At 39.8% G+C, this 27,593-nt stretch overlaps 4 protein-coding genes and 1 pseudogene across 5 annotated transcripts; 1 reads left to right on the forward strand and 4 right to left on the reverse strand.

The window, feature by feature from the left end:
• Positions 1 to 1,218: 1,218 nt before the first annotated feature.
• Positions 1,219 to 5,986, reverse strand: dxo (decapping exoribonuclease). Its single transcript, XM_084926025.1, has 7 exons — positions 5,756 to 5,986; positions 3,921 to 4,380; positions 3,535 to 3,761; positions 2,234 to 2,453; positions 2,017 to 2,152; positions 1,834 to 1,928; positions 1,219 to 1,757 (listed from the first exon to the last, which is right to left on the reverse strand). Exons 2-7 carry the CDS (start codon positions 4,376 to 4,378, stop codon positions 1,616 to 1,618), a joined length of 1,278 nt encoding a protein of 425 aa, XP_084782151.1. The 5' UTR covers positions 4,379 to 4,380; positions 5,756 to 5,986; the 3' UTR covers positions 1,219 to 1,615.
• Positions 5,987 to 6,036: 50 nt separating this feature from the next.
• LOC146388619 (winged helix repair factor 1-like) lies at positions 6,037 to 9,124 on the forward strand. The gene is made up of 7 exons (XM_084926028.1): positions 6,037 to 6,167; positions 6,490 to 6,585; positions 6,675 to 6,817; positions 6,909 to 7,144; positions 7,458 to 7,555; positions 7,647 to 7,794; positions 8,668 to 9,124. Exons 2-7 carry the CDS (start codon positions 6,492 to 6,494, stop codon positions 8,711 to 8,713), a joined length of 765 nt encoding a protein of 254 aa, XP_084782154.1. The 5' UTR covers positions 6,037 to 6,167; positions 6,490 to 6,491; the 3' UTR covers positions 8,714 to 9,124.
• A 1,100-nt stretch (positions 9,125 to 10,224) lies between these two features.
• Positions 10,225 to 14,548, reverse strand: LOC146388620 (ras-related C3 botulinum toxin substrate 1-like). Its single transcript, XM_084926029.1, has 6 exons — positions 14,418 to 14,548; positions 13,812 to 13,883; positions 13,273 to 13,390; positions 12,936 to 12,998; positions 11,226 to 11,394; positions 10,225 to 11,120 (listed from the first exon to the last, which is right to left on the reverse strand). The coding sequence occupies exons 1-6, from the start codon at positions 14,450 to 14,452 to the stop codon at positions 10,990 to 10,992; spliced, it is 588 nt and encodes a 195-aa protein (XP_084782155.1). The 5' UTR covers positions 14,453 to 14,548; the 3' UTR covers positions 10,225 to 10,989.
• A 2,077-nt stretch (positions 14,549 to 16,625) lies between these two features.
• On the reverse strand, positions 16,626 to 21,104 carry LOC146388621 (ras-related C3 botulinum toxin substrate 1-like). The gene is made up of 6 exons (XM_084926030.1): positions 21,070 to 21,104; positions 20,005 to 20,076; positions 19,626 to 19,743; positions 19,070 to 19,132; positions 17,116 to 17,275; positions 16,626 to 17,008 (listed from the first exon to the last, which is right to left on the reverse strand). The coding sequence occupies exons 1-6, from the start codon at positions 21,102 to 21,104 to the stop codon at positions 16,878 to 16,880; spliced, it is 579 nt and encodes a 192-aa protein (XP_084782156.1). The 3' UTR covers positions 16,626 to 16,877.
• Positions 21,105 to 22,539: 1,435 nt separating this feature from the next.
• On the reverse strand, positions 22,540 to 27,371 carry LOC146388622 (ras-related C3 botulinum toxin substrate 1-like; annotated as a pseudogene). Its single transcript, XR_014800064.1, has 6 exons — positions 27,337 to 27,371; positions 26,193 to 26,264; positions 25,460 to 25,577; positions 24,856 to 24,918; positions 23,747 to 23,906; positions 22,540 to 23,644 (listed from the first exon to the last, which is right to left on the reverse strand). The product of XR_014800064.1 is annotated as a ras-related C3 botulinum toxin substrate 1-like (transcript).
• Between the last annotated feature and the right edge of the window lie 222 nt (positions 27,372 to 27,593).

Raw genomic sequence — 27,593 nt, forward strand, 5'->3', positions numbered from 1 at the left:
TTGTGTGTTCATGAAACCACTCAGAGTATAATATTTCCTCACTGCAGGAATTAGAGGTTTGTTTCCTCCATAGACTGAATATAAAACGAGGATTGAGCCACTATCAACCACTGATTAGCTTTGTACTCTGCATTTTAAGGTTTTGGCTGCTAAAATGTTGTTGTTATCAAGTTTTGGAGGGTTTATGAGCCAGAAGTGACTATTTAAACTAGGCTGACAACAGTTAGTCAGCGTAGCCACGCCTTTTACTTTTGAGCTTTTGTAAAGTTTATATAAGAAAGCAACCATGTGGAGTTATGACTGGGGCTAACAGGTTATAAAGACAAAAAGAAACTGTATCAGGTTGCAAACACATTTATTTTTGTTGTAAAGCTGGGCATTTTAACATCAAAGGTTATAGGGTTTTGACTCTTTTGAAGCCAGTCTCACTCTAAAGAGCTGCAGGTTTTGGCACTTTTTCATTTTTATGCTTGTCGATGGTTTAATTCTTTTTTTTTTTTTTTTTTTTTTTTTGTCACTCGTTTGTAAGTTATTCAGTGACTGTTGATCTACACAAACACCTGATGCACTGAGTTTTTTCTACTGTTTTCAATATCGTAGTGTTCGACGTTCGCTCTTTTTCTTTCACACAGATGTCTTCCATTATTTCTATCAGTTCCCTGCGAGTAGTGTAAACTCGTCGGGGATCGCAGTGATTCACAGTATTTGTCACAGTACTTTCTCTCTCTCTGATGTGGTAAATGACAGTTAATGCTGCCTTTCAACTTGATGCCAGTTGACAGTTGATCCACTCCTCCTCCTGCTGCTGTTGTTAAACTGGTTTTTCTCTCTTTACGTCTTGGTTATAACCAAGAGAGGTTCTTCCCTTTAACACCGCAGCCTTTAGACCTTTTGTTGTTCTATCAATACTCTAGTCAAGTGACACATTTACCAGATTTCAGCTCCTCTGCCAGTTGTCACTTATATTTGGTAGCAGTTAGGAAAAACAGCTCCAACTGTTTGTTTTTTTTTGATTAAAGCTTTACAATTTTGCTTTTTATATTTTACAAAATGAACTTTGTTTACATCCAGTTCTTATTTGATATCATCTTGACTCATTTACAACAACAAAAAAAAACAAAACACAACACAGATTTTCTAATTTTGTTTAAATAAACATAACACTGTTTGTGGGTTGTAAATTATTGTTATAACCAGGGAATAAAAAAGATTGAGAAACAATATTGATTTCTTTAATTGTGTTTTGTTTAGATCATTACATGCCAGATAAAATGTAGTTCATCACTGCTTTAAAAAAAAAATAAAAGTATCCCCCCAGAAGACTGATGAGTAGTGATTGGTGAGCTCATGCAAATGTTTACCACGTTAAATGTCCTCCACTGGAGGTCTACAGGATAATGATGCATTTGTGACCATGCCTCAGGTGGAATTTATACTTCTGCAATTCAGTTTATCAGAGCCATAGGTAGGGTTAAATCTTACGTCACAATAACCTATGCTGACGTGCACCTCCCTTCCTCAAAACAACTGTGATTGGCCTGTTTCCTCCTCTTCTAATTGACTGGAAGGGAATGAATCAACTCCAGGCTTTCAGACTTCAGTGCAGAAGTATAAATTATGCTTTAGGCTCATATTGGGAGTCTTCACTTCTCGTCATCTCCTCAACATACCAGTGTGGCAGGAAGCAATACTGAGAGTCTCTGTGGGCAGAGTAGGTGACATCTTTGTAGGGATCCCAGGAGAACAGGTACACCACTCTGAAATGACAACAGAAAGAGATTAACATGTATTTACCCCAAACCAGAATATTTTAAAAGTGTTGTTATAGCTCACCTAGGACTGTCTTCGGTAACTACACGCTTCACAAAAGACAGGAAATCGCAGCAAAAGTTCATGCATACTGTCGGCTTCCAGCAGTTGTACTCGTTCTGTTTAAAAGATGTACAGAAGGCTCATGAAGTGTGCTCATGGTGTGCTGCCAGATGTTTTTAAATCACAAGTTATTTATTGCTTTACCTTGATGAGATGGGAGATCTTAGAAATGTGAAAGGTCTCCACGGAAACAACGACACCTTCCTGATCTCGGAAACCTGCCACCACTCTAGGGACTCCCGGGAGAAAAGACTGGGCCCACCACTTAAGCAGTTTGAACCTGAGGAGCAACAAAATAAAAGCGTTACCATCCAGCCAACCACATAACATGAAAATTATGAGGCTTTACTTTATCCTGTACCTGTGGAAGTTGCTGCGCTGTTTGGGGGTGCAGATCTCTGCAGAGGTCTTCAGCTCCACGTAACAGGCAGGAGCAGCCGGAGCTTTGGGATCTTTATCCCGACAGTCCACCTCGCCGGAGAACAGCAGTCTGTGATCCGCGAGCCGAGTTTGCACCACAGTGCAGAAGGCCTCGTTGGTGTTAACCACTCCACCAGGGTCAGGTAGACTGTGGGTATTGTCTACAGGAGAGACAAAGGTGAAACTTTACCACTGAAAGCACTGTGCTCGATATGATCTAGGTTTAGTTTTCATATCTAATATAATGGACACACGGATATGTACAGAAAAAATAAAAAAAATCATGATTTGAAGTCAGTGTTGGGCATTATAATAATCACGTTACATTTTTATAGAGTGTAGTAATTTTAATTAATCATGGTAAGATCAACAATCATACTGCATTTACGAGTCTTTGCTGTTACTCGAGTTCTTCAATTACATGAAGACATGAAGATAACTTTTTAAAAGGACAGCTGCTGGAAGCGGCCATCAAAAGATAGGCACTGTGGTCATAAAGGGATGAACATAATCAGCAACAATACTCAGGCTGTGTCATGTAAATGATGCTCAACTGGTACTAAGGGACCCAGCAGCCTGGACTGCTGACACAAAGCAGCATGGATCTGTGTTTTCCTGTTGTTTATCCCCAATTCTGCCATTACCAGTGCAGCACAAATCAAGAATCAAGAGTCTCTCTTTGATCTTTGGTACCAATGAGGAATTTTCACCCTGAGAACTGCCACTGACTGGATGTTTCCTCTTTTCAAACCAGTCTCTGTAAACCCTAGAGATGGTTATGTGGGAAAATCCCAGTAAATTAGCAGTTTCAGAAACCGTTACCCAAGTGTGAAATGGTAAAAGGTGAGGTACAACCTGGACAGGCTGCCAGTCTATTGCAGCATTAACAGAAACAGACTCCACACCAATTACCCAACAAGAGTGCCTGGAGAGAACCCACACAGGCAGCAAAGCTCACACAAAAACAGCCGGTGAAATCAAACCTGGACCTTCTTTTTGTGAGGCAACAGTACTGTTTTTGTTTGGGGGTTTTTATTATACCATTAGCATTTTTTCCCCATAGTGGAAATCTCACATGTTGTGCTTTCCAGGCACAAATGGACTATGAATATAAAACCAGTTGATTATGAGGTATGCCTGTGAATCATCAGCTGTGGGTAAGGCAGCTTTAATCAGTACCCAAAGTTTCAAAAAAAAAAGGAAAAATAAGTTACTTGTTTACTGCTACATAAACCCACCTACCTGCACATGTGTATTGCTCAAACTTGTATCCCCAGTACATCATCTCTTCATGCCTCTCGGTGCGGTTCTCCCGTTCCCTGCGAGCAGCTTCCGTTTCCACCTCACTGATGTAAAATGTGCCCCTGAACCTGGTGACTGCTAACAACCAGCCTTCCCTTGTCTCATAAGGAGTGGTCAGCAGCTTAGTTAGGTGGCCCCGCCATGTCACAAAGTCGACATCTACAGCGCTGGAAAGAGTAGAGGTTGATCAAAGAATACGTGTCCAGTAGGAACTGTTGTTGTGGTTAGAGATCAATAATGTTTATCTCTCTCTCTCTGTGTGTGGGACCTACTTGATCACCTGAAGAGAAATACAATAAAAACAGGAACCTCACAGCTACACTTACCGAGGTGAGGCTGCTGCCCCTGTTGGGTTAATCTTTGATTTATTGGCTACAATCCACCGGAGAATATGGTCCAGCCTCTCCTTCACACTGTCGTCTCTTTTTATAAAGCGATCCCTGTATCCATCCCTCAGGTTGAAATTTGGATTCCTGTCAGGCTCCACGTAGTACCTCATCTGCCTGCTGTCGTTGAAGAATCTACGCTCAGAGTCGAGGGAAAAACATCCCACTTCCACAGGCTGTTTGTAAACAGGAAAGTCTCTTTCATAAAGCTCTCTTCTCGTGCTTAAAGTCCTGCAGCTCAAAGGGTTTTGACCCAGAGCCGACTCAGACCGATACTGGTGCTGTGTGTTCGTTCTGAAGTGTTTATTCTCACGAGGATTTCTGCCACTGTCGTCTCTTTGTCTTTTGTACGAGGACTGATGGCTGTGATAGCTGATGCTGGATCTGTGGGGGTCCATAGCTGGACAGAAAGAATTTATGAGTTTTTGTTCTTTAAGTGCAATTTTTTCAGGGATAAGTTAGGTTAGGGTTAATGTATATGTGCATATTCTTTAGCTAACTTTTAAAAATACTATTCCCACTATCAGTTAATTCCACCTACAATATTGTGTAAAGGGCTTAAGCTACTCCTCATGTCTTTTTATTTTGCTTCCAAGAAGGCACTTTTTTTTTCTTTGGACATTTACTGCTTTTTCACTCATTTTCAGTCCAGTCCTTGCACCTAGCCATTTTCAGAGGCGTGGTTTTTGTTGGCTGTGCTATGAATCACTCAAGCATAAAAATGCCACCTAACTCAAAGGATGAACCAGTGTTGTATCTCAACATAACAGGCAACTTTGCAAAGAACCGATTATAAGCTGTGTCCTTACAGTCTTTGCTATTGACAGTGTAGCAAAAACGGATCATTTGATCCAATTTCTATAGATGAATCTACAGACCACAGTTTGACAGGCGGCCAACAAAGGGATTTCCATAAAGCTATTAGGTGAGCTGTGGTTACAAGTGGAGGGCAAAAGAAGTGCCAGGCCTATAAAATGATCTAAGGCAGATGAACAGTGTCTGAAATTAGTGTCCTTAAGAATTCGCAGAAAGCCCCTAAAACACCTGACAGAGGACCTGTGAGATGATTCATCTATTGTTCACTGAAACCTCATCAGAAATGGCCTCAGTGGAAGGGTTATTACAACATTATTGAACCAGTGTGGGATCATCTTGATAAAGAAGCCATCCAACATCCAAAGAAGAGCTTTGGATGTCCTTCAAGAAGCCTGGAAAACTATTCCTGAAGACTGCTTAAAGAAATGACAGGAAAGCTTTGCTAACAGAGTTCAGGCTGCGTTGAAGAATAAATGTGGTCAAACCAAATATTGGCTTTCAAGATCGTTAGAACTGTACAAAGTTGTTTTTGCCTTATATACGTTATAGTCTTGTATGCTTGAACATGTTTTGATAAATCGCTGCACCGGTTCCACATTTTCCTACCAAAATATGAAGACATGATGGGGTGGCTGAAGACTTTTGCACAGTGCTGCATATTTAAAATTAGAAATGTGTTCTTTCCTCTCTGTAACAAATTGTGCACAAACAATGAATTAGTTTAAGTTTAAATGCAGCATGTCTGGACCTAGAACCGCCTGATGTGCTTATAACAGTTTATGTGTTGAATGTTGAATGGAAAAGAGGCAGGTAATGTCTGGCGTGTGTCTGCACTGTTTCTTAATTAAATGCATGTTTAAAATTAACAAAGGTTTCCTAATACCGCTGTTACTAACCCCACTACGAAAACTAAAGAGTACTTTCATGAATAAATAAGACGTAAGTAAGTGATAACCTACCTCTTTACAGCACAGCGAGCAAAGGTTGCTAAGCTAACGTTAGAAGTTCCCTGTTTATATTATGTCAGAGGAAATAAAATAACAGACTTGGCACAGGAACAACAAACATACGTTTGTTGCATCTTTACCGACTAAAACCAAGAAGTAGCTGAGTTAGAAAAACGCTGCCTTGTTTTTGTAGCGGGACAGCTAACGAGTCTCACACGCTAACAACAAGCTAACGCCACTTCCGTGTGCAGTTTTCCATCCAATCCGCTGCTCGGTGGTAGCGGCGACACGTCTTCTAAAAACACTGTATGTCCGTGAAAAGAAGAGTTGTAGCAGTTCCCTGTAGCTGTTGGGCTGGTTTGTAGCTCTGGCAGGGAATAAAGTGATGTAAAAAAAACCCATTATTATTGGGTTTATTCATCAGGTAAGGACGAAAATTATTTTCGAGTTCAAATAGCTCGGTCTAATGTTGATAAACGAGCTAGCGTTAGCATGGCTAACGGTGTAGTGTTTTTAACCTAACAAAACTTGTTTTCTGAGGGTACTTTTATGGAAAATATGAGATTATGTCTTATAATTCATTCATCAGAAATTGGCAAAGGAGTGGATCTTGACTGTGGGGCATTGTTCTTAATTAGTAGGAAATAATGATATGATTGACCATTTAAAGGTCTTTTAATAGGCTCTGCGTTGTGTAGTGAGGAAAGCAGCATCTTGGAGTGAACAGGTGCAAATTTCTCCTTCAGGTATGAGCAGGAAACGGGCTCTGATTTCAGACGCTTTCAATCTGAAGAAGAGAAGAAATGGCGCAGAACAATTTGGAGCTACTGCTGCTGAAGAGGGTGGGTGTGTGACTCCTAAAAAATCTACAATAATGTGATCAAAAAACTCTTCATTTGAAGTTCACACTGTCATTTCTTCACTTTAAAAGGACCAGCTGACATTAAATCCAGTCTGGAGTACCTCGTGACCCTATTTCCCAGAAAGCTCTTCAATGATTCACTGCCTCAAATTGTGCTGAAGCACCAGCTCTACAGCATACACAGTGACAAGACTTTGGTGGACAAGGAGGTGGTAAGGTGGATTTTAAGTGTTAGAAATGTATGTGTAATCATTTCTGCAGATTCAGATGTGAAATACAACTCGCTGCTGTCATCGGTAACAGAATAAGATGCGTGAACGAGGAGATCTGCTGATGTTCCAGCTCGGGTTCGACGCAGAAGCCTTTGGGTTGGTTTTTACTTCTGACTACAAGGCCAAAGTGCTGGCGGGAGAAGAGGGCAAAACCACAAGAGCCACCGTGGAGAGGTTCTTGGAGAAAGTGGTGTCCGCTTGCACAGATCTGAGCTTCACGAAAGACAAAATGCTGAAGGAGTTTCTCTTCACAGACTCTGAGATAACGTATGAAAGACACCCATATATTGCATGCGTTTATTATTTAGCTTTATCATTCCCAAACCTTCTATCTTAGACATAGTTTAACATTTAACTTCCTAGATAAATAAAAAACAAAGCAACACTGCTGACAATGACTGAAAGAGTTTGAAATTTATTTACAGGGGTAGCAGAGAATAACATTTTCTATGGCATTAAAGCTGTTTATACCGATTTCCATAACTTTGTGCTTGGCATTATTGAATGAATGTGTAACCTCTGACTTGGCCATTCTGAAAGATAAAGATCAACTCAGAATCTGTTTTCTCCCCACACACAGGCAGCTGGTTAAGTCTGGGGTCCTGACTGTGAGGGATGCAGGCAGCTGGTGGCTTTCCATTCCCAACTCTGGCAAATTCACAAAGTACTTCATAAAAGGTTGGTGTTGAATCTCACTTGATTGAATCGTAACAGCGATTTCCTTTAGTTACGACACTCATTAATGTCTTTGTTCTCATTTTGCCGTTAGGCCGTAAAGCAGTGCTCAGCATGGTTAAGAAGTCCAAATACGGCGAAGTCTTAAAGGCAGAAATCGAGGAGCGGCGGACGAATTCACAAGTGAAATTCCATATGAAATACCACATTCATGACATTGTTGGCGCAGAGCTGGTAGAGAGGTAATAAGACTGGATGCTATCACTTCTGAAAATGGGCAAACATTTGATTTTATTTATTTATTTTTTTACCTCCTTTCCTTACCTTTATCTTAGTAGGTCAGTTTAACCACCTGTTAAGGCATTAAATACAGCTGCTCTCAATCTTATTTCAGTAACTGGACTAAATTTAAGAAAAATTCCCAATCCGACCATCTTTGATTTCTCTGAAAAAAGTCCAGGGAGACTAGACCTGTGTCTTTCAAAACTTTTTTAGGTCAAGTATCTGGTACTATGACTTGAGCAATGTGGAATTTCAAAATAATCTCACATTCAGTTGAGCGATAATTAGCTTAAAAATTTGCTAGTATAGCTTATACAGGCCAAATTTAAACGGCTGTAGAAAAAACAATTCAAAGACAGGAGCTTAAGTTTATAACACTTTCATGTGTTAACCTCTTATAAATGGATCCCCTCATATTAAATTTAATGTGTAGTTTTATTATCACGAAACTACTCTAATCAGATGAAGTTCTTTGTGATGTACCAACAAATGGCATCATCTGACATTTCCAATCTCACTTTTCTAGAAAGATTTGGTGTCTGGTGGTAACAGATCCAAAATGTATGATGGTGTTCTGCCTTACTTTCCCAAAGGTTTCCTTTTTCCCATTTGGTCTATTTACATGTAATAGGATTATTAGTCTTTATGGTCACTAATGTGTGCGTGTTACTGTCAAACAGTTTTAACAACTCTTGATCTTTAAAATTACGTCTGTCTTGAAGTGTGGTTCCTTTTCTTTAACGTCCAAAACAATCTGACTTGTTTTCCGCCTAACTCGAGTCAAGTTTTCGTCTGATCCCACTGATTTTAATGAATGCTTTCTTTCTTTCCAGCATACCGACAACTTCAGGGACCCTGTTGCGATCTGTGGATTCGTGAGGCTGACGTCAGGCGCTGACGGACGATGAGAAATTTATGAACGGAATGAAAAGTGTTTATAAAAAGACTGAATGGAGTAATTGAAGTATTCAAGTGCAGATTCTGTGCCAAATGTGCTACTAATGACCTATGATGACGAGACGTTGTCAAGTGTTGATTTATCTTGTAATAAGATTTATTTAAATTTCTTTGCATCACATATGAGATTCCTTGTCTACATGGAGTTCACAACCTAACGGCAATCATTGCCTCTGTGCTGAGTGTTTTCAGGAAACAAAACGCTTTGTTACAAATAAATGAGATTTCCCAACATCCTGTTTGAAACTTGAAGGTCAGTTTTCCAAAATCAAATAATGTCCTGCCTGTCAAAGCTTGAAACTGTGTCACCTTGAAGTAAAACGGATTACATCATTTTTTGTTCGCTGCTTCTCTCATGTTGTCTCTTCTGTTTTTGTGCTCAGTCAGCATCACTTGTGTGCAGCATTCATCCTTTGCCCGTACTGAACTGTATTTCAAACCCTTAGAAGGGTTAAGCTCATTATCAATTGTTTTGAACAGGCCCCTTTTCCTGAGAGCTTCAGACAGGATTTTTCATGTCCCACTAATAATTCCCAGGAATTGTTTTTCACTCATCTCGTCCAAAACCTCACAGTGTATGTATGGAATACAAGTGCAGGACTGAGCTTGAGATCATTTGGGTTAGAAGTTCTATTTTTTTTTCCTTCTAGGTTTTCCCCAAAGTGACTGCTCCACTCTGTGTGCGTGTGTGCAGATTTGATCTTTTGACTACATTGATGTCACAGATATTATAGTTATATTGATTCCACTTTTTTTGGAAACTTCCTTGTAACCTTTTGTAAACAGTTTGGAAGTGTTTGTTAAAAGAATAACTGAACAGTGATAACGGGGTTAAATTACACTGTAAAATTGCACTAAATAGTGGTGATCATATTTTGTGGAGCTCTGCTCTACCAGCTGATTGCACCGCTATGTCTGTCAACCCATCCCCACAAGGAAATATCAAACATAAAGGGGACAGTGTCTGACTCCAGTGAGCCACAAATTCACCAAAGAGGCTTTCCCCAAAAGTTCTGTGACTAGTTAGATAAAACAATGTCTGTTAGCACCAACCAAGCATATTCTATACTTGGACAAGTTGGCATAAAACATGCTCTAAAAAACAAAACTTAAATATAATTTTACAGAAAGTGTCAAGACTTTGAGTTTATTTTAAGAGGATTCATCCATCCATTTGATATGTACTGCTTATCTGGTTTCAGGTTGCAAGGGAAGAAGTTTAAGCAGAGTAATCTGGTTCAAACAAGTAATGTAAATCAGTTTTCTTGCTTATTCTGATTCTCCGGTTAAGCTTCAGGGAAGTCGTCTTGAGCTTATTTGTCTGTAAGGACTGTCTGGATAGATTTTGTGTTGATGAGCAGTTGAGTGTATATTAATGAAGATATTTCTGAGACAGTGTCATTAATTGATTTTTTCTAAAAGCATAATGCAAAATATATTTTTAAGTGTTATTCATGTGGTTTAATATGTTGCCCAAAACGTACATCTAATCTTATTTTATTGCTCTAACTAATTATATCAGTGATCGGGAGAAAAATGTACATTTTCATTTACATTAAAATATGTTCGAATAATGGTGAATCTTTATTTTTCCAGTATGGTATAAGTGAAAGATTCACAAGAATAAGTGAGTCAGCAACACTTCAGCTATTTTTGCCATTTTGGCTCAAAGGAAAACAAACAGAACCTGTTTTAGGGGAATTTCTTCGCTTTAAAAAACAAAACAAAAAAGCACAATAGCTTTTCTTCATAAAGCTAAGCGTATACAACATTCATTTCTCTCTGCTTCAGACTTCATTTACTTCATGAGAGTGAATTAACATGAACCATTAAGGCAAAAAATTAATTACCAGTAAAGACGTTACTCCAAACTTCACAGGTGGTTAGTTCAAGTTCAAGCTCTTTGTTGACACGCCTCCTTCCATAGAGAGAAAGTGGCGTTTTTAACTTGTAAATGCTTGATGTGGTTGAGCAGGAAACAGCAGCAGACTGTCAGCTGTGTTTTAAAGAGACAACAGATCAAAGAATTTCTTTTCGGCTAAAATACAGCATGTGTACAGTCAATTTGGAAACATTTCTACTACCAAAAATCAGTATACACTTTTAGGAAGCAATGTCTCCTAAAATTGACCTTACAACTGTATAACTGATGCACACATTGAAGGACAGAATCTGAAATACACTGTTTCAGTGAAGTCTTAGAGGAGAAGGCACTTCTTTGTCTTCTTGATGATAGGTGGAGGGGACACGGCAATCCTGATGGCCTCATCAAACAGAGTTTTAACGCCACGTTGAGTCAAAGCTGAGCACTCCAGGTACTTGACAGAACCTGAAGACAGGAAACAGAGAGCCAGATTCCAGGTTTATTACTGGAATCTGCTCTCTTCCGTGATGATTTAAAAGAAAAAGTATTAGAGATAACTGAAGCCATTACCAATCTCTTTGGACAGGGCCAGTCCATCAGGGTAGTTAATGGGAGAGAGATTAGTCTTCTTCTCCTTCTTGTGCTTCTCTAAAGCATCTTTGTCATCTCTCAGATCCATTTTGGTCCCCACGAGGATTATGGGAGTGTTCTGACAATGGTGTCTCACCTCATGAATCCACTGCAAAGAGACAATGTTTATGAGTTTAACTTCCCAGCTCGGCCTGCACCACCTTGAACACTTTATTTTATTGAAGCTGCAGCTACTTCCTATTTGCATTGTCATTCTTTTGATTTTTGGTGAATGAATCATGTGGAGCATTCCTAAATGGAGCTTGTATGTTCTCCCTGTGCTTTTGAGGGTTTCCTCCTACAACTCAAAGACATTTATGTTGGATTAAGTGGTGAATCTAATTTGGCTGTAGGTGTGGATGTGAGTTCGACTGGTTGTTTGAAGGCTTTAACTCTAAATGTTACAAAATAATGCTTATTACCTGGCTACAAACATACAATGCCATACAGTTGCTACATTATTTAAAAAATAAAAAACAAAAGAAGTTTCTTTTAAAGGGGGAAGACGGGAGTAAGACACCTTTGAAATCCAAAGCCAGAGCAATAGGTCGGCATTGGTACACATTAGATTATCTAAAATAACTGTGATAAAGCAATTACCCCTAAACCTAATAACTGGTAGTGCCATCCTTGGCAGCAAGAACTGCAATCAAGCATTTGTAATAACTGCTAATGAGTAATTCACATCACTGTGGAGGAATTTTGACCCACTCTTCTCTGCTGAATTGTTTTCAAATTGCAAGCATGAAAGCCCTGTTTAAGGTTACCTAAGCATCTCAGTCAGGTTGAAACCCGGAGTTTGACTAGGTCACTCCAAAATCTTCATTTTGTTTCTTTGAGCCATACAGAGGTGGACATGCTGGTGTTTTTTGGATCATCACCCTTCTGTATAATCCAAGACCTCTTGAGTCTCAGGGCATGAACTGATGGCCAAAAATTCTTCAGGATTTTCTGGTAGAAAGCGGAATTCATGGTTCCATCAATTACAACAAGTTGTCCAGGTCCTGAAGCAGCAAAGCAGCCCAGACCCTCATACTAGCACCACCATGTTTGACTGTTGGTATGATGGTGTTCTTATGAAATGCTGTGTGTCTTGGGGATCATCCAGATGCTTTTTGGCAAATGTGAGACGACCATTTGTGTTCTCAGCAGTGATTTCCACCTTGGAGATCCAGTCTGCTACTCCTGGCTGCTTGCAGTGGGTTGCTTAGTTGGCATATGTCACACTTCAGAGTAATCACACTTAATAAAAAAAACGTTGTTTATTAAGAGAAAATATGCCTAACAGAATTTTGATGGCACATTTTAAAAGTAAAAAAAATGCGAAATATTTTGTCGCCATTTTCCACTTTCTTGTCGTTTTCTGGTTTTATGAAAACTCACTACTTAATAGAAATTAACTCACACATTATTCACTAATAAAATTCATTTGTAGTTGCGGGTCTACTTTCCATCATGTTAGAATCCTTTGGGAAATATAGTTAAATTTTTCCATTTAATGTATGGTTAGGTCTTGATCCACAGCAGCTTGTGCTTGCTTTGCAGCACAGGCACAATATAAGTAAATGTCATGATATTGATATGACAGTACTGACACTGTCAGTACCTGACATTGTGCAGCCACCTTTCCATAATATAGCGACTACTCACCTTATGACGGACATTTTCAAATGACGCAGGAGACACGAGGGAAAAGCAGATGAGAAAAATATCCTGGTAAGACAAAGAAAGCAAAACAGTCAGAGCCTCAATTCTTTATATTTTGAAAATCAGTGAAAAAGCTGCCAATGTCCAACGGAAAACTTAAAGACCTTCAGAAAGCATGGAGAACTACTGCTGAAGACCACTTTTAAAAAAATCATAGGAACATCTTACTTCATTGGAAGTGAAATATAAAGAACTAAGGAGTGACTCAAATCTTTTGCACAGTAATGTAAGTGAAGTATAGCACAACATTGTGTGATCTGTCTTTTTGTGGTTCTTGTACCGTCTGTGGGTAGGAAAGGGGGCGGAGTCTGTCATAGTCTTCTTGTCCTGCTGTATCCCAAAGGTTCAGGCTCACCGGCTTCCCATCGAACAAAACACTGGCGGAGTAGTTGTCGAACCTGACAGAAGTGATGAAGCGCAAATAAACCAAACCCTTCTGGCTTTATATAGACTGTCAAAATATAACTACTGAAAAAAAAAACTGAAGTGGAAGTTGATATCTTATCTGCCTTATTGTAGACTTTTATGGCGTCTGCTCTCTTAAATTTGACTCACTCGGAAGCTTGTTTATCAATGACTTCATGCCACAGTTACAGTAACAGCTAGGATCAGAATGAGATAGGCTGAAGGGTTTCCTCATAACATCCTGTAACATGTATTTCTGGTCTAGTTATAGTCCACTGCTGTGATTGTAAGCTCCTCTGCAAGCCAAATTTTCATATAATGCACTGATTTTAAAGGAGGGTGGAGACCGATCGCTGTTTGCTAATCTTGCTTTAATAAATAAATACTCACTGCACTGCAAAGTGAGATACTCACACTGTGGGGATGTACTCTCCAGGAAAGGCTTTGGTGGTGTAGTTGATGAGCAGACAGGTCTTACCTACTTCTCTGTGGGGGAGAAGAAGCTGTATTAGCATTTACTGACAGAAGACAAAAATAAAAAAACACCAATGCTGTGTCTGAACTGATGGACATTCAACTTTGTTACACTGGACTCAGGTTGCCAAAACTATTTAGGCAGGCACACAGCCCCTCCCCTCTCTGGCAGCTAAACATATGAACAGTAGCTGACATCCACATCACTGAACAACACTTATCACAACACAACAGTTATCAGAAGTATCACCCTGTCTGGTACACATGTGAATGCTAGCTGTTTAACTAGCAGTAAATGTTAGCATTAAAGTAGCAGCTATAGCTAATCATAACACAGTAACTTTAATGACACATCGGAGAGCAAATTGGATTTTGTATCTTGCCTAAGGGTGTTTGCACACAAACAGGAGCACCCGGGGTTAACCCAGCAACCTCCCAATCAGCCGGTGACCTGCTCTACCTGCTCTGAGCCACAGCCATCACATTTTACGGGCAAAAACCAAGTGTAAAAAATAAAATAAAGTAATATTGAGTAAGTGAACTCACCCGTCTCCGACGACGACACACTTAATGGTCTGCATTGCGCTGCAGCAACTGGAGGAATGCTGTCAGCCCAGGAGCTCATTTCTTATCAAGCTTCTTTGCTTTTACCTTGAAAGTCGGATGCTGGGTCTGGGGCTGGGCGTGTCGTCAGTGTTACAGTCAAAGCTAGGAAAACAGGTTTTTTGCTCCATGGTAAGGTGGAGCCCTCCATCCATCCATCACTAGTTGTGCGCTTAAAATATAACCATTGAAGCCGATATTCAGCAGCAGTGGTACTACAGAGAGTATTGCCATTTTAATACTGTTTGCATGCACTGTTGTCCATCTTGGGTTCTGAAGTTGAGAGAGATAGGACTTCTCGCACCTTCTTCCTTCTGCAGCTCCTTTTAGCGGTCTCCATTTGTTGCTCCTTCTACACCTTCCATGCATCTTCTCTGTCCAGATAACTTAATATATAACTTAATATCTTTAATGATTTTGCCCATTGATATCTGATTTGTTTTTAAAGTGTTCCTTTTTTTAAATTATTTTTTTTAGCAGTTAATACAAATGTGTATGTGTGTAAACCAATACTCATATAATATAGTTGTTGTTGTGATTTGGTGCCCTATAAATAAAATTGAATTGACTTGAATATAGTTTATGAATTTTACACTTAAAGACAGTACAGCGAGCAGCTAAACACAAATACTGACAGCTTACTTTAATTAATACATTTGACTAGTATAATCACATGTCTAATCCCAACTCACCAAAAGCCCAGCAACCTAAAACTATAGGTGTTATTTTTTATTTTATTTTATTTACACTACTATAAATTATCTTTGTTATCGAGACCTAGATATTTCGCTAGAGTCACGAAAAAAAAAGGCGTGAAACATAAACTAATATTAAGTGAACTCACCCGTCTCCGACAGCAACACTGTTAATGCTCTGCATTGCGCTGCAGGAGCAGTAAGACACTGTCATAAATACACAACTGTGCTACTGCAGAGACTAATATTACAGTTTGACGCGCACTGTTGTCAGCTTGAGTTTTTAAGTCAGGGTTAGTTGGACTTTGGCTATTTTCTTTTCTTTCTTTTTTTTACATTTTTTATTTAGAGGTCACCATCTGCATCCATCTCCCTCTCCGGCTGGCATCCTCACTTGTCACCCCAATCCTCTCCACTTCCTCCTTCGCTACATCCGTGGATCTTCTCTGTGGTCTTTCTCTTTTTTCCTGCCAGACAGCTCCATATTCGACATCCTTTGACTTCTTGGACTTTCCGAGTAGCAAATCCAACTTAAGGGGTAAATTCCTGTTGAAATTCCAACTCAGAGCTCCAGATATCTTCATAACTATAGCTTGAGATAATATTATCTAGCATTTAACATGAGTTTACTCATAAATTATGAAGCACAACAGCAGCCACCACATCTGAGGTATTAAAAAAGCCAATATGAGTGGACAGGTCGATAGTGTGACAGGATTGAAACTTAAATTTGTTTTTCTACTCTAAATTCAACATTTTGCGGCTGTTTCATCAAACAGTAACCATGCCAGTGCAGACATACTCATCTCGCCCTCACACACACACACACACACACACACACACACACACACACACACACACACATCACTCCTCATCCTCCTCCCTGCTCTGCTGTTTTGTTGTTGTCACGTGACTAAGCTGCCTCAGACACAAACTCGCTGCAGTGAATGAGAAATGGAGATATTCTATGGCTATAAATGAAAACACTGCAAACAGTGATGCATGTAGAAAAGAAATTCCCTTTTGTGGCAAAACAAACAAACAGAAAGGAAACAGTTTATTTAAACACCAGGAATAAGAGATATTTCCCCCCAGAGCAAGCAGTAAAAGAAACTTTAGGAGGAGGGAAATTCCTCAGACACACCCAGGACCCCCCAGCACAGAGGTCAGAGGTCACTATCAGAGTCTTTCCAGAAAGGCAAAGAACATCCAGGTAGCTCAAAGAGTGGTGAAAATGATGTTTCATCAACACAAGCACACTTTCCAGGTAAGCACATTTAAATTCCAGGTCTTCAAGAACGTTTCAATTTTATTTGTCACATACAGAGTTATAGAAGTATATCGTACAGTGAAGTGCTCAGACTGACTGTACAAGTAAAGAGGAAGACATAATAAAGATGAATTCAAATAACTTCTTGAATAATAGCTATCCAATATAAATAACTAGAAGGGCAACCATAGTTTAGGGGTGAGTACTGGGTAGCTGAGTAACTGGTGGGGTGGGGCAGCCAACAAGTGGTCCCATCAAGCAACCAAGTATTAGTGACAGTGTATTGGTATAACTGTTACATGGAAACATGGAAACTGTTATGGAAGGACAGAAATACATTGTTTTTGTGCATGTGTACTGGTGTTTTTCTTGTATTTCTTCAGCCACCCTCACCAGTAGCAGTCACGTTCCCCTGTAACAGTTCCAGTGAAGGAAGTCTTAGAGGACAGAGCATTTATTTGCCTTCTTTTTGATGGGTGAAGGGCACAGGACAGCCCGAACGACCTCATCAAACACAGTTTTAACGCCACGTTGCGTCAGGGCTGAGCACTCCAGGTACTGGACAGAACCTAAGGACGGGAAAAAGAAGGCAGCTGGTTTATTACTGGAATCTGCTGTCTTCCATGAATTATAATTAACCATTTAAAAAAGTATCAGAGATAACTGAAGCCATTACCAATCTCTTTGGACAGGGCCAGTCCTTGAGAATAAGTAACTGGAGAGATTTTATTCTTCTTCAGCTTCTCCACGTTGTCCTTGTCATCTCTCAGGTCCAGTTTGGTGCCTACGAGGATTATGGGAGTGTTGGGACAATGGTGTCTCACCTCATGGCACCACTACACAAAGATAACATTTACAATTTAGGGATATAATGTTTTAGATCGTTCAGTGTTATCTTGAACACTTTATTTTATCAGTGCTGCAACTAATTTCCATTTGCATGAGAAGCCTGCTAAAGATGCAAACCAAGAATCCCAGCTGTGCACAAAAACTAGAATAACCAGATTTTCCAATATTTCCAGTGTTTGTTCTCCTAACTTCTGTAAAGATCTCTCAAAACTATCTCTGAAAATGTAATTCAGTAAACACTTTTTGATGGAACTGCAAATAAACAATGCACTATTTTGCCCCAAATCCTGATCCAGTAAAACTCTTGGCTATAAGGGGGAAACCTCTGCGCAGCCAAACACACCTAGAGTAGGGGTGTGACTTGTGCCATCAGCCAGTGACATTTGCCCACTTGGTGATATGAGTGACTTTTCTGTCTTTAGCCTGTGGTGACAGGCTGTTTGGATTGTGACTAACTGACGGTTTCTTGTAAACCTAGTGGAGGTCCTTTTTTGGGGGGGGGTGGTAAATATTTATCTATTTGGTTCATTACTAAGCTACAATAATTCAAAGAATAGGCAAAGTTTGACATCTTCAAGTTCAAAATTTATAGAAAATAAACAAAACTCGGTCTTGTTTGGTGTTGGTCTCTTACACCCTTTCCAATGGAAATTGGTTATACCGCACATGGTGTTAAACTTAAGTGGGAAACAAGTGTGACACACTGACAAATGTGTCTAATATCAGGCTAAATAATATGTTGTCTAAGAAGGTATGATAAGTATGGTGATAAATAGGCTGTGAAATCACCAGCAGTAGATTTGTAGAGAACAATCCCCTCTTTTGGGTCTTATTTGGACTCATGGTTATTCCCGTTTAAGTCTAGTGTTTTCTTTTCCCGCTATCTACTGAGAAACTTTCAGTCTCTGTAGCTCATAAATACTCTGTTATATTCATCAGCTTGTTTCTGCCAACTTATGTCTGCAAAATGAACTGAGAAAGTAAAGTTGTGTGCAAGAAAAACAACAGCAACGATGTTGCTGTGATGCTGAGGGAATCTCTTCAACACAACGGACCAGTACAGCATCCATATTATTACAGATGAAGCCCCTCCGTCTGTCACTTTCCTCCACCTGGGGCAACAACTCATCCTTGACCCGGAATAGCCACACAACCTTTTTCTGTCTGAGAAACTATTTTTCATTCCTGTCACTTCACACTCCGCTGTGAGGCACTCCAATGTGAGCGGGAGGCCATCACCTGATGGAGCCACTAGAACCACATAATCTGCAAAAAGTAGAGACAAAATCTGCAATTGGACAGGCACCAACCACCTTGCAGCACCAGCAGCAGCAGCTCAGTGCATCGACATTAACAATGAAAATACAGAAAATGGTCCATTCAGACTCAATTTTCTCTGCCTTCCCTCTGCTGTTGAAGTTCTACTGGAGGTGACAACTGAAGATAATGTAGACCAGGTCCTCTGCCAGATCTCCCAACACACCCTCACACATTGGGTAAGAATTTGATGGCAAATTCTTAAGCAGAAATGATAAACATTTGTCAGCTGTCTCCACTTTCCTGTGTTCCTTTCATTTTATGACAAGTTGGAATCTGTACTATAATTACCTATACAACGTCCTGTTAGTTACAACTTTACTTTCCATCATATTAGGATCTTTCAGGAACTATAGCTGCATTTTTCCAATGAGCTTATTGATTAGTTTTCCATCTACAGCTGCTTGTGCCTGTTTGGCAGCACAGGCATGAAATGAATGAACAACATGATGTCGACTACTCACCTTATGACGGACGTTTTCATACGAGGCAGGCATCACGAGTGAAAAGCAGATGAGAAACACATTCTGGTAAGACAGAAATACCGAAGTAATCACTGCCTGTAACAACCACTTCCTGTTAAGAAGGGTTTTTGAGTTTTATGCCAAATCTTTAGCTAATAGCTTTTTGGAAATCACCTTGTTTGTGCAGAAATACTTTTTTTTATGTCTGTTAAATTGTTATGTTTGAGATTTTTAGTCAATTCAACTAAAGAAATGGGAATAAATAATGTTTTTGCAACACGTTTATTGTAACAAAGTGCTGGAAAACACAATTAAAAATCTGTCGACACAACAGTGGTTCATCCCTCAGCTTAAGTTCGTTTTTATACATGATTCTTAAATGGGTTAATTAAATAAATAAATAAACACTGTAGAACTATTGCTCAAGAAGACTTAGAAGTGAGATATAAGGAAATGAGGGGTGACTTTTGCACAATAATGTAAGTGAACTATAGCACAACATTGACTGATTGCTGACAATCAGAACGTAATCATGTTTTTGTTGTGGTTGTTGTACCGTCTCTGGGTAGGAAAGGGGGCGGAGTCTGTCGTAGTCTTCTTGTCCTGCTGTATCCCAAAGGCCCAGGTTCACTGACTTCCCATCCACCATAACATTGGTGGAGTAGTTGTCGAACCTGATAGAAAATGAAGTGCGTAGAAGCTAAACCTTCAGGCTTAATATAAACTGGTAAAACATTACCTCTACTAAAATAAAATAAAAAAAACAGGAGAACAAGGGAAATTAATTGATTTATTGTTTCATTATTCCACTCCTATGATTCTAAAATCCTCTGCAAGGCTAATTTTAATATAAGAAATTCACACGATGTCAAGCGATGCCAAGCATGATTGTGTAAGGATTGTGCAGGAGGATGAAAAACCAATTACTGACTTACACAGAGGGAATTTCCTCTCCGGGAAAGGCATTGGTGGTGTAGCTGATGAGCAGACAGGTCTTACCCACTGCTCTGGAATGAAGAAGAGGCTGGATTAGCATTTATTGAAAGAAGGCAAAAAACTCACCAAAAGTTGTTACTGTTCATCTGGACGTAGCGTTTTCAGCGGGAGAAACGTTTCGTCACTCATCCAAGTGACTTCTTCAGTCTTTTATAAGTTTTCCCCAAGCTTATAAACACTCTGTGAACTGCCACTGATCAATGATCATGTAGTTAGTTAGGATTATGTGTTAACTAATTATTTCCACAATAATTAGTTAAATAAAATGAATAAATAAAACAAATAATTAACCACAATTCAGTGGGTACCACACTGAACTTAGAGGAAAGAAAAGTATTGATCCTATTGCGCTAGTATCAGTCCAATACCAATAACAGAGTAGGTAGTATCGATATTATCGATGTATGTCTTTCTAATCTTTCTCTGAGTGAAGTTAGCTCTTTCTTTTCTCCCTGTGAAATACAACCTTTAACTAGCAACACACTTTGAGACAAACTGCACATAAAAAGTTTGTGTGTTTGCTGATGTTTGCTGGGCTGATAGAAACGTTGCATTTGAAATGATCTGCTAATTAAAAAAAAATATTACTCCCTTTATGCTCTCTCGTCTTCTGTAGGGCTAGTTAGATGCTGAAGTAACTAATGGACATCAAAAACCAAAAAACTTTAAACCCCTGACTTCACCACACGGTTTTGCCTTATATTCATCTCATTTTATGCGACATGATTAATTAATTGATTGTGATTAATTGCCTTTAATGTGTCACTGTTTAGGCTCAAACCAGAAATAAGGAGCCTGTTCTGAAAATACGCGGAGTAGAAAGTACAGATATGTGTTTGTTAAACAAAACAAAGCAAACAAATAATAATAATAGAACCTCTTCGTTACTCATTTCCCCCCGTAGTATCAACATGGTATAAGGTATCAGCATCGAGTTTGAAATTGCAGCATCGCTAACCACCTGTAAAATATCAATATTAACTACTTATATTAAATGAACTCACCCGTCTCCAACGACAACACACTTAATGGGTTGCATTGTGCTGTAGCAGCTGGAGAAATGCTGTTAGCCCGGGAGCCAGCCAACAACAGCTCATTCTCATCACGCTGCCTTGCTTTAACCTTGAAAGTTGGATGCTGGTGCTGCGCTGGGAATGTCGTCCGCGTTCCAGTGCTCGGAAAACAGGTTTTTTTTGCACCATGGTGGAGGCCTCCGCCTATCAGGAGCTACAACAAAGCAAAGCATGTTTTTCGTTGTTGCTGCTGTTGTAACATATTCCTGGATAGAGCCCGCTCGATCATCAGTACACATCAGGTGGTACTAGAGACTTCAAGTATTACAGTTTTGTTATATACTGTTTGCACGCACTGTTGTCACCTCGAGTCACAAGTCGGGGTTGGTGGGACTTCTCCCACTTTCTTCTTTCGGCTGTTTCCTTTAAAGGTCTCCATCTGCCCCTACACCTTGCATCCTCTCCTGTCACCCCAACCGTCTGCATGTCCTGCTTCGCTACATCTACGGATCTTCTCTGTGGTCTTCCTCTTTTCCTCCTGCCAGACAGCTCCATATTCAGCATCCTTTGACTTCTCGGACTTTCCAAGTGGAAAATCCGAATTTAAGGAGAATTCCAGTTGAAACTCCCATTTGGAGGAGCTCCAGATAACGTCATAACTTTTAATGCGAGTTTACTCATAAATTTCCTGGATATATTCCCATATTTTCACGGGCTGCTCCGGAAGTAGCAGCAGCAACCGCTTCTGAGGTTTAAAAAATTTGCCGCGCTTGTATTGTTTTTGTTTCAACTGTGTAACAGTGTTATTATTCCTCCGATAAGGCAAGTCTCTTAATGAACCTTTCGGGCTTTCGTCCTCAACCGTGATGTAGTTATTATTATTTTTTTTAACTTTATGTAATGAAGAACATGAAGGAAAAGTGCACCTAAAAGATTAACTCCACACTTAAAGTCATATGCTCATACAAGATTTTATTTGCTTTTTTTTTTTTTAAGTGAGGTAATTGAAAAAGGATATTCCTGGTGTCAGATTAACAAAGTGAGTGAGTCTAACTTCTGTGTAAACAGGTTATGGCACATGAAAAGTGGAGGCAACACAACTTCACAAATGGTTACTTCAAGCTCTTTGTTGACAGCAAGGTGACACGACTGCCTTCATAAAGAGAAACTGAAGTTTGTTAGGTGCTAAATATGGTGGAGCTGAATGAACAGCAGCAGGCGGTCAGGTGTGTGTTAAACCTTTGAGATGACAGAGCAAAGGTTTTGAAGTTTTTTACTTGTAAAAGCTTGAAATACACACACACACACACACACACACACATATATAGTCAAAGCTTTCAAGTTTTTTTCAGAAGAACACAAACGATTCTTTGGTCAGTTCCAACTTAAAAAAGTATGTACCTTTATTAAATAAAATCTCAACAAACTGCATTGTATCATATACTTTCTTTTGCATATATTTGTATATAAACCATTTTAAATTGTTGGGAAACAATCTAACAACTGAATAGACAAAACCCCACTCTGTATATATCCTCTGTACAAATCTGGAAAATTACATAAAAGTATATAAGACTGACATTCATCCAGCTTTGGTTTGCTTGTCTTTTAAGGCAATAAATAAACGAATAAATAAATGTTAAAAAATAAAAAGACAGGCTCAAGAAGTGCAGTATTCTCAGTGAAATGGGCAGTGAGGCTCACATATAAATACTTTGTTAGACTTTAAATAGACAAAATATCTGTTGAATGTCTGTTGGGGACGAGGAAAAGTTTTGAAAGAAAATCATTTTGTAATGACCCTGCCCTACTTCCACTTAATGATAATAATAATGGATTGGATTTATATAGCGCTTTTCAAGGCACCCAAAGCACTTTACAATGCCATTATTCATTCACTCTCACATTCACACACTGGTGGAGGCAAGCTACAGTTGTAGCCACAGCTGCCCTGGGGCAGACTGACAGAAGCGAGGCTGCCATATCGCGCCATCGGCCCCAACACCAGTGGGCAGTAGGGTAAAGTGTCCTGCCCAAGGACACAACGACCAGGACAGAGAGCCCGGGGATCGAACCGGCGACCTTCCGGTTACAGATGCGCTTCCCAACCCCCTGAGCCACGGTCGCCCCACTTAAAACAAACTAAGCAACTGACTGTAAGCACACACACACACACACACACACAAACAAACAAACAGTGGGGGAAAGCTGAAGGCAGTCTGTGGTGTGTCTTACAAAACATCCAATACATATTAGAAGGCCTCAAGAAATTCATGGTCTCCTCTATACAGTATTGTTAGGACAGAATTAGGGTCTAAAATAGTCCAACCTCTTCTCGTAAACCTGACCCTGCGTTGGTATAACTGAAGTTTGGTGTGTTTCTCCCTCACCACTAGCAGTCATGTTCCCCTGTAACTGTTCCAGTGAAGGAAGTCTTAGAGGAGAGAGCATCTCTTCCCCTTCTTTTTGACAGGTGGAGGGCACAGGACGGCCCGGATGGCCTCATCGAACACAGTTTTAAGACCACGCTGAGTCAGGGCTGAACACTCCAGGTACTTGACAGAACCTGAAGACAGGAAATGGAAAGCCACTAGTTTATTATTGGAATCTGTCATCTTCCATTAATTACATTTAATCATTAAATTATCAGAGATAACTGAATCATTACCAATCTCTTTGGCCATGGCCAGTCCTTGAAGATAGGAAATTGGGGAGAGTTTCTTTTCCTTTAGCACCTCCAGGGTTTCCTTCTCAGCCCTCAGATCCAGTTTAGTGCCCACGAGGATTATGGGAGTGGTGGGACAATGGTGTCTCACCTCAGGGTGCCACTGCACAGACACAGGGGTGTCCTTTTTCAAAACTGTCTGTTATCTCAAGCACATTATTTCATAATCGCTTCAAGTGATTACTGTTTGCAATGCAATGTTTTGTTTTTGGATGAATTAATTATTTTGGACCTTTCTGCATGTTCTCCTTGTGCTTATGAGGCTTTCCCCCCACCATTCAAAGACACTGGTGATTCTAATTAGACTCTTGGTGTGGATTTGAATGGTTGCCTCCAAGTTAGATAAAGTTCCTTCTACATATTTTCTGTCACTTGTCCAGACCTCCCACCCCAAAGCCACCTCCTCAGGCTTATCTGTGAGGAACACCTAGGCATTTCCAAGCCGGCCAAGAAATGAAATCTCTTCAGTGTGTCCTGGATCTACTCCAAGGCAGTACATCCCTGGAAGACTTTGTCCACGAGGCACCCTGGAGGCATCTTAGTCAGGTTGCCTTAACTACCTCAGTTGACTCCTTTTGATGTAGAGGAGTGGCAGCTTTACTCTGAGTCACTCCCAAACGACTAAACTCTGCACACTATCTCTAAGGGTGAGGCTAGCCTTCAAAGAAAGCTAATTTCTGCTGCTAAAATCTGCAATCTCATTCTTTCAGTCACTACGCAAGCTTGTGACGATAGGTGAACGCAGGGACACAGAACAGTAAATCAGCAGCTTTGCTTTCATGCTCAGCTCTCTTCACTACAACAGACAGGTACAGTGTCCATATCTGCAGACACTTCACCCATTATGAGACATTTCCAAAATTTCCACTCTTTAACATGTCAGGATCCTTCAGGCAGTATAACTGTATTTTTCTATTATTGATCAGGTTTCCATCTACAGAACAGGCATAAAATGAGTAAACATCATGGTACTGACACTGAGAGCTGGACTAGTAAAACCTAAACAAGCTAACCCCATCAAAAAATCTTTCCATAATACAGCCACTGCTCACCTTATGACGGACGTTTTCATACGAGGTACAACACACAAGCGAAAAGCAGATAAGAAAAATGTCCTGGTAAGACAAAGAAACGAAGCAGTCAGAACCTAATCTCTTTGTATTTTGCAAAAAAATTGGTGCAGCAATTTATTTAAATGTGCATGCATACACTTGTGGAGTTTACATACTCTGATTATGAACATGACTGTCATGGTAATTTGGGGCTTTTAGTATTTCTTGGAACTGTTATTTTCCAAAGTGGAATGACTGTACAGCATACGTCTTTGGATACTGGCTGTCTTTTCTTATATTCCCCATCAAGGGGATCCCACACTGCTTTAATAATGTTCTGTCAGGAAAGGTTTCTTGACAACCGCCCTTAAACTGAGGTAATTTCAGATGAGGCTTTGGTGAATGGCCGATGGATCATCCCTTGAGTTAGGTGCCTTTTTTTATTCCTGAATGATTCACGAGTCAGTGTTAAATGGCTTAAGATATAGCCAAACCACCAAAAAAGAAACATTTCTCTAAAGAACTGAGGCAAGGCTCAAGTACTGTAAGTGAACTTTAACACAGCATTGTGATCTTTTTTTTGTATGTGATCTTTTTTTTGTACCGTCTATGAGTAAGAAAGTGGGCGAAGTTTGTCATAGCCTGCTTGTCCTGCCGTATCCCAGAGAGCCAGGGTCACTGGGTTCCCATCCACCATAACATTGGAAGAGTAGTGGTCGAACCTGACAGAAGTGATGAAGTGTGAATGAGCTAAACTTAGTTTAATATAAACAGTTAAAACATTACCTCTACTAAAATTTAAAAAACAAAAAAACAAAAGACACACAGAACCTAAATGGAAATCAACCTTTCCTCTTACTTATTGTGCCCTTTAGCGACTTCTGCTCTCTCTAAAGAAATATTCACTCATTTTTTAAATCTAACTGAACCAAAAGCCTGTGTATCATCCCACAGTTACAGTAATGAGGATCAGCACTTTCCACAGCTGAAACAGAATCAGATTAGGTGGAGTTTCCTCATAACTTTCTGTAACACATATTTTTCTTGGCTAGTTACACTCTCGACCTGTCCAGGATGTACCCCACCTCTTGACCCATGACAGCTGGGATTGGCTCCAGCCCTGGTAAGGATAAACAGAAGTGGATGGATGGATGGATGGATAGTTACAGTGAACTGCTGTGATTGTAGCCTCTTCCACAAGCCAAGCTCTCACATTACATGATTCTGCAACATGATCCCAGCTTGATCATGAAGTGAAGAGGATGGAGACTGATTACTGACTGCTAGTCTTGCATAAATAAATAAATGTTCACTGCACTGCACTTTTGGATACTCACACCGAGGGGATTTCCTCTCCCGGAAAGGCATTGGTGGTGTAGCTGGTGAGCAGACAGGTCTTACCCACTCCTCTGTAAGGGAGAAGAGGCTGGATTAGCATTTATTGGGGAAAGGAAAAAAAAAACAATCGTAGGTATGAACTGAGGAGACTGCACCTTTTGCGTGACTGGGGTCAGGTCAGTACCAGTTGTGCTACTTTTCTAAATCCCTGATCGATCTAATCATTTGGAGTGTACAATGCCTTAAACAGTATTTGTACACCCTGAACTTTTCCACAATTTGCCACGTTACAATGACAAAATGAAAGGGATTTTATGTGATATACCAGCAAAAAGTAGTGTGAATTTGCTTCCATAGTATTCTACATAATATTGTACATTTAAAAATATCTTAATCTAACATACAATGTGTCATAATAGAATTTTCCATTCTGAAAACACCATCACCAAAACAAAGGAATCCATCAGACATAGTACTACACGTTGCTGTGTTTGTGTCTACAAAGTGTTACTACATGAGACAACCTAGAAAATAATGTAAAAACCACAACAGCATAAAATGCTGTCGATTTAAAAACTAATAAATAAATAAATATTCCTCTATATTCTCAAGAAAACTACCTGCTTTGATTATTTTTCTGCTGATGCTTCTCCTCCTTTATTAAGTTAAACTGTAGTTTTTCCCCTGAAACAGCGCTGCTTAGTGGCTTCATGAAAGCTGAGGTGGAACGGGATCAGGTGTTCCCAGCACTGTCGTCTATCGCTTTCCCTTTCAGCACTGAGTGAAGCACTTTTGAAAGTGAAAGTCAGTTTGTGGATTTAACATTTGAGCACACTGTTTGGAGATGCAGTGCTAAAAATCAGAGGCTGGGATGCTGAAAATAAAAATGGTGTATCTTTATATCCCCACCGAGGATCAGAAATTGTTTAGCATATTTATGATTTTTTTTGTTCCAAAATAAATGAAAAATAAATAAATAAATAAATAAATAAAAGATATGGCATCGAAAATTGTTGCCTATCCCCCCCCACTATCAAGTTTGAAATGACGATATCATGAAAACACCAAACCTTTAGCTAATGTTATATTTAAAGGTAAAAAGCAGGTTTAAAACATTAACTAATACCGATTAAATAAACGTACCCGTCTCCGACGACAACGCATTTAACGGTCTGCATTGCGCCGCAGCTAGCCCGAGAGCCAGCTAATCCCAGATCGATGCTCATCATGCTGCTTTCCTTTTAACCGGATGGTCGGAGCTGGAGATGAGCACTCGAGGTCGAGGTCAAGCCAGCCGCACCTTCAATTTTCCTGCTCCTCTATTCTTAATATTACGGTACTAGTGCCGTCCAGAAATCCAGAAACCCAATGAAAGACGTCTTTATCCTGTAGCTTTGAAT

The sequence above is a fragment of the Perissodus microlepis genome, chromosome 4 (genome assembly GCF_051167445.1).
Source record: "Perissodus microlepis isolate ML-2025 ecotype Zambia chromosome 4, ASM5116744v1, whole genome shotgun sequence".
NCBI classification, from domain to species: domain Eukaryota; kingdom Metazoa; phylum Chordata; class Actinopteri; order Cichliformes; family Cichlidae; genus Perissodus; species Perissodus microlepis.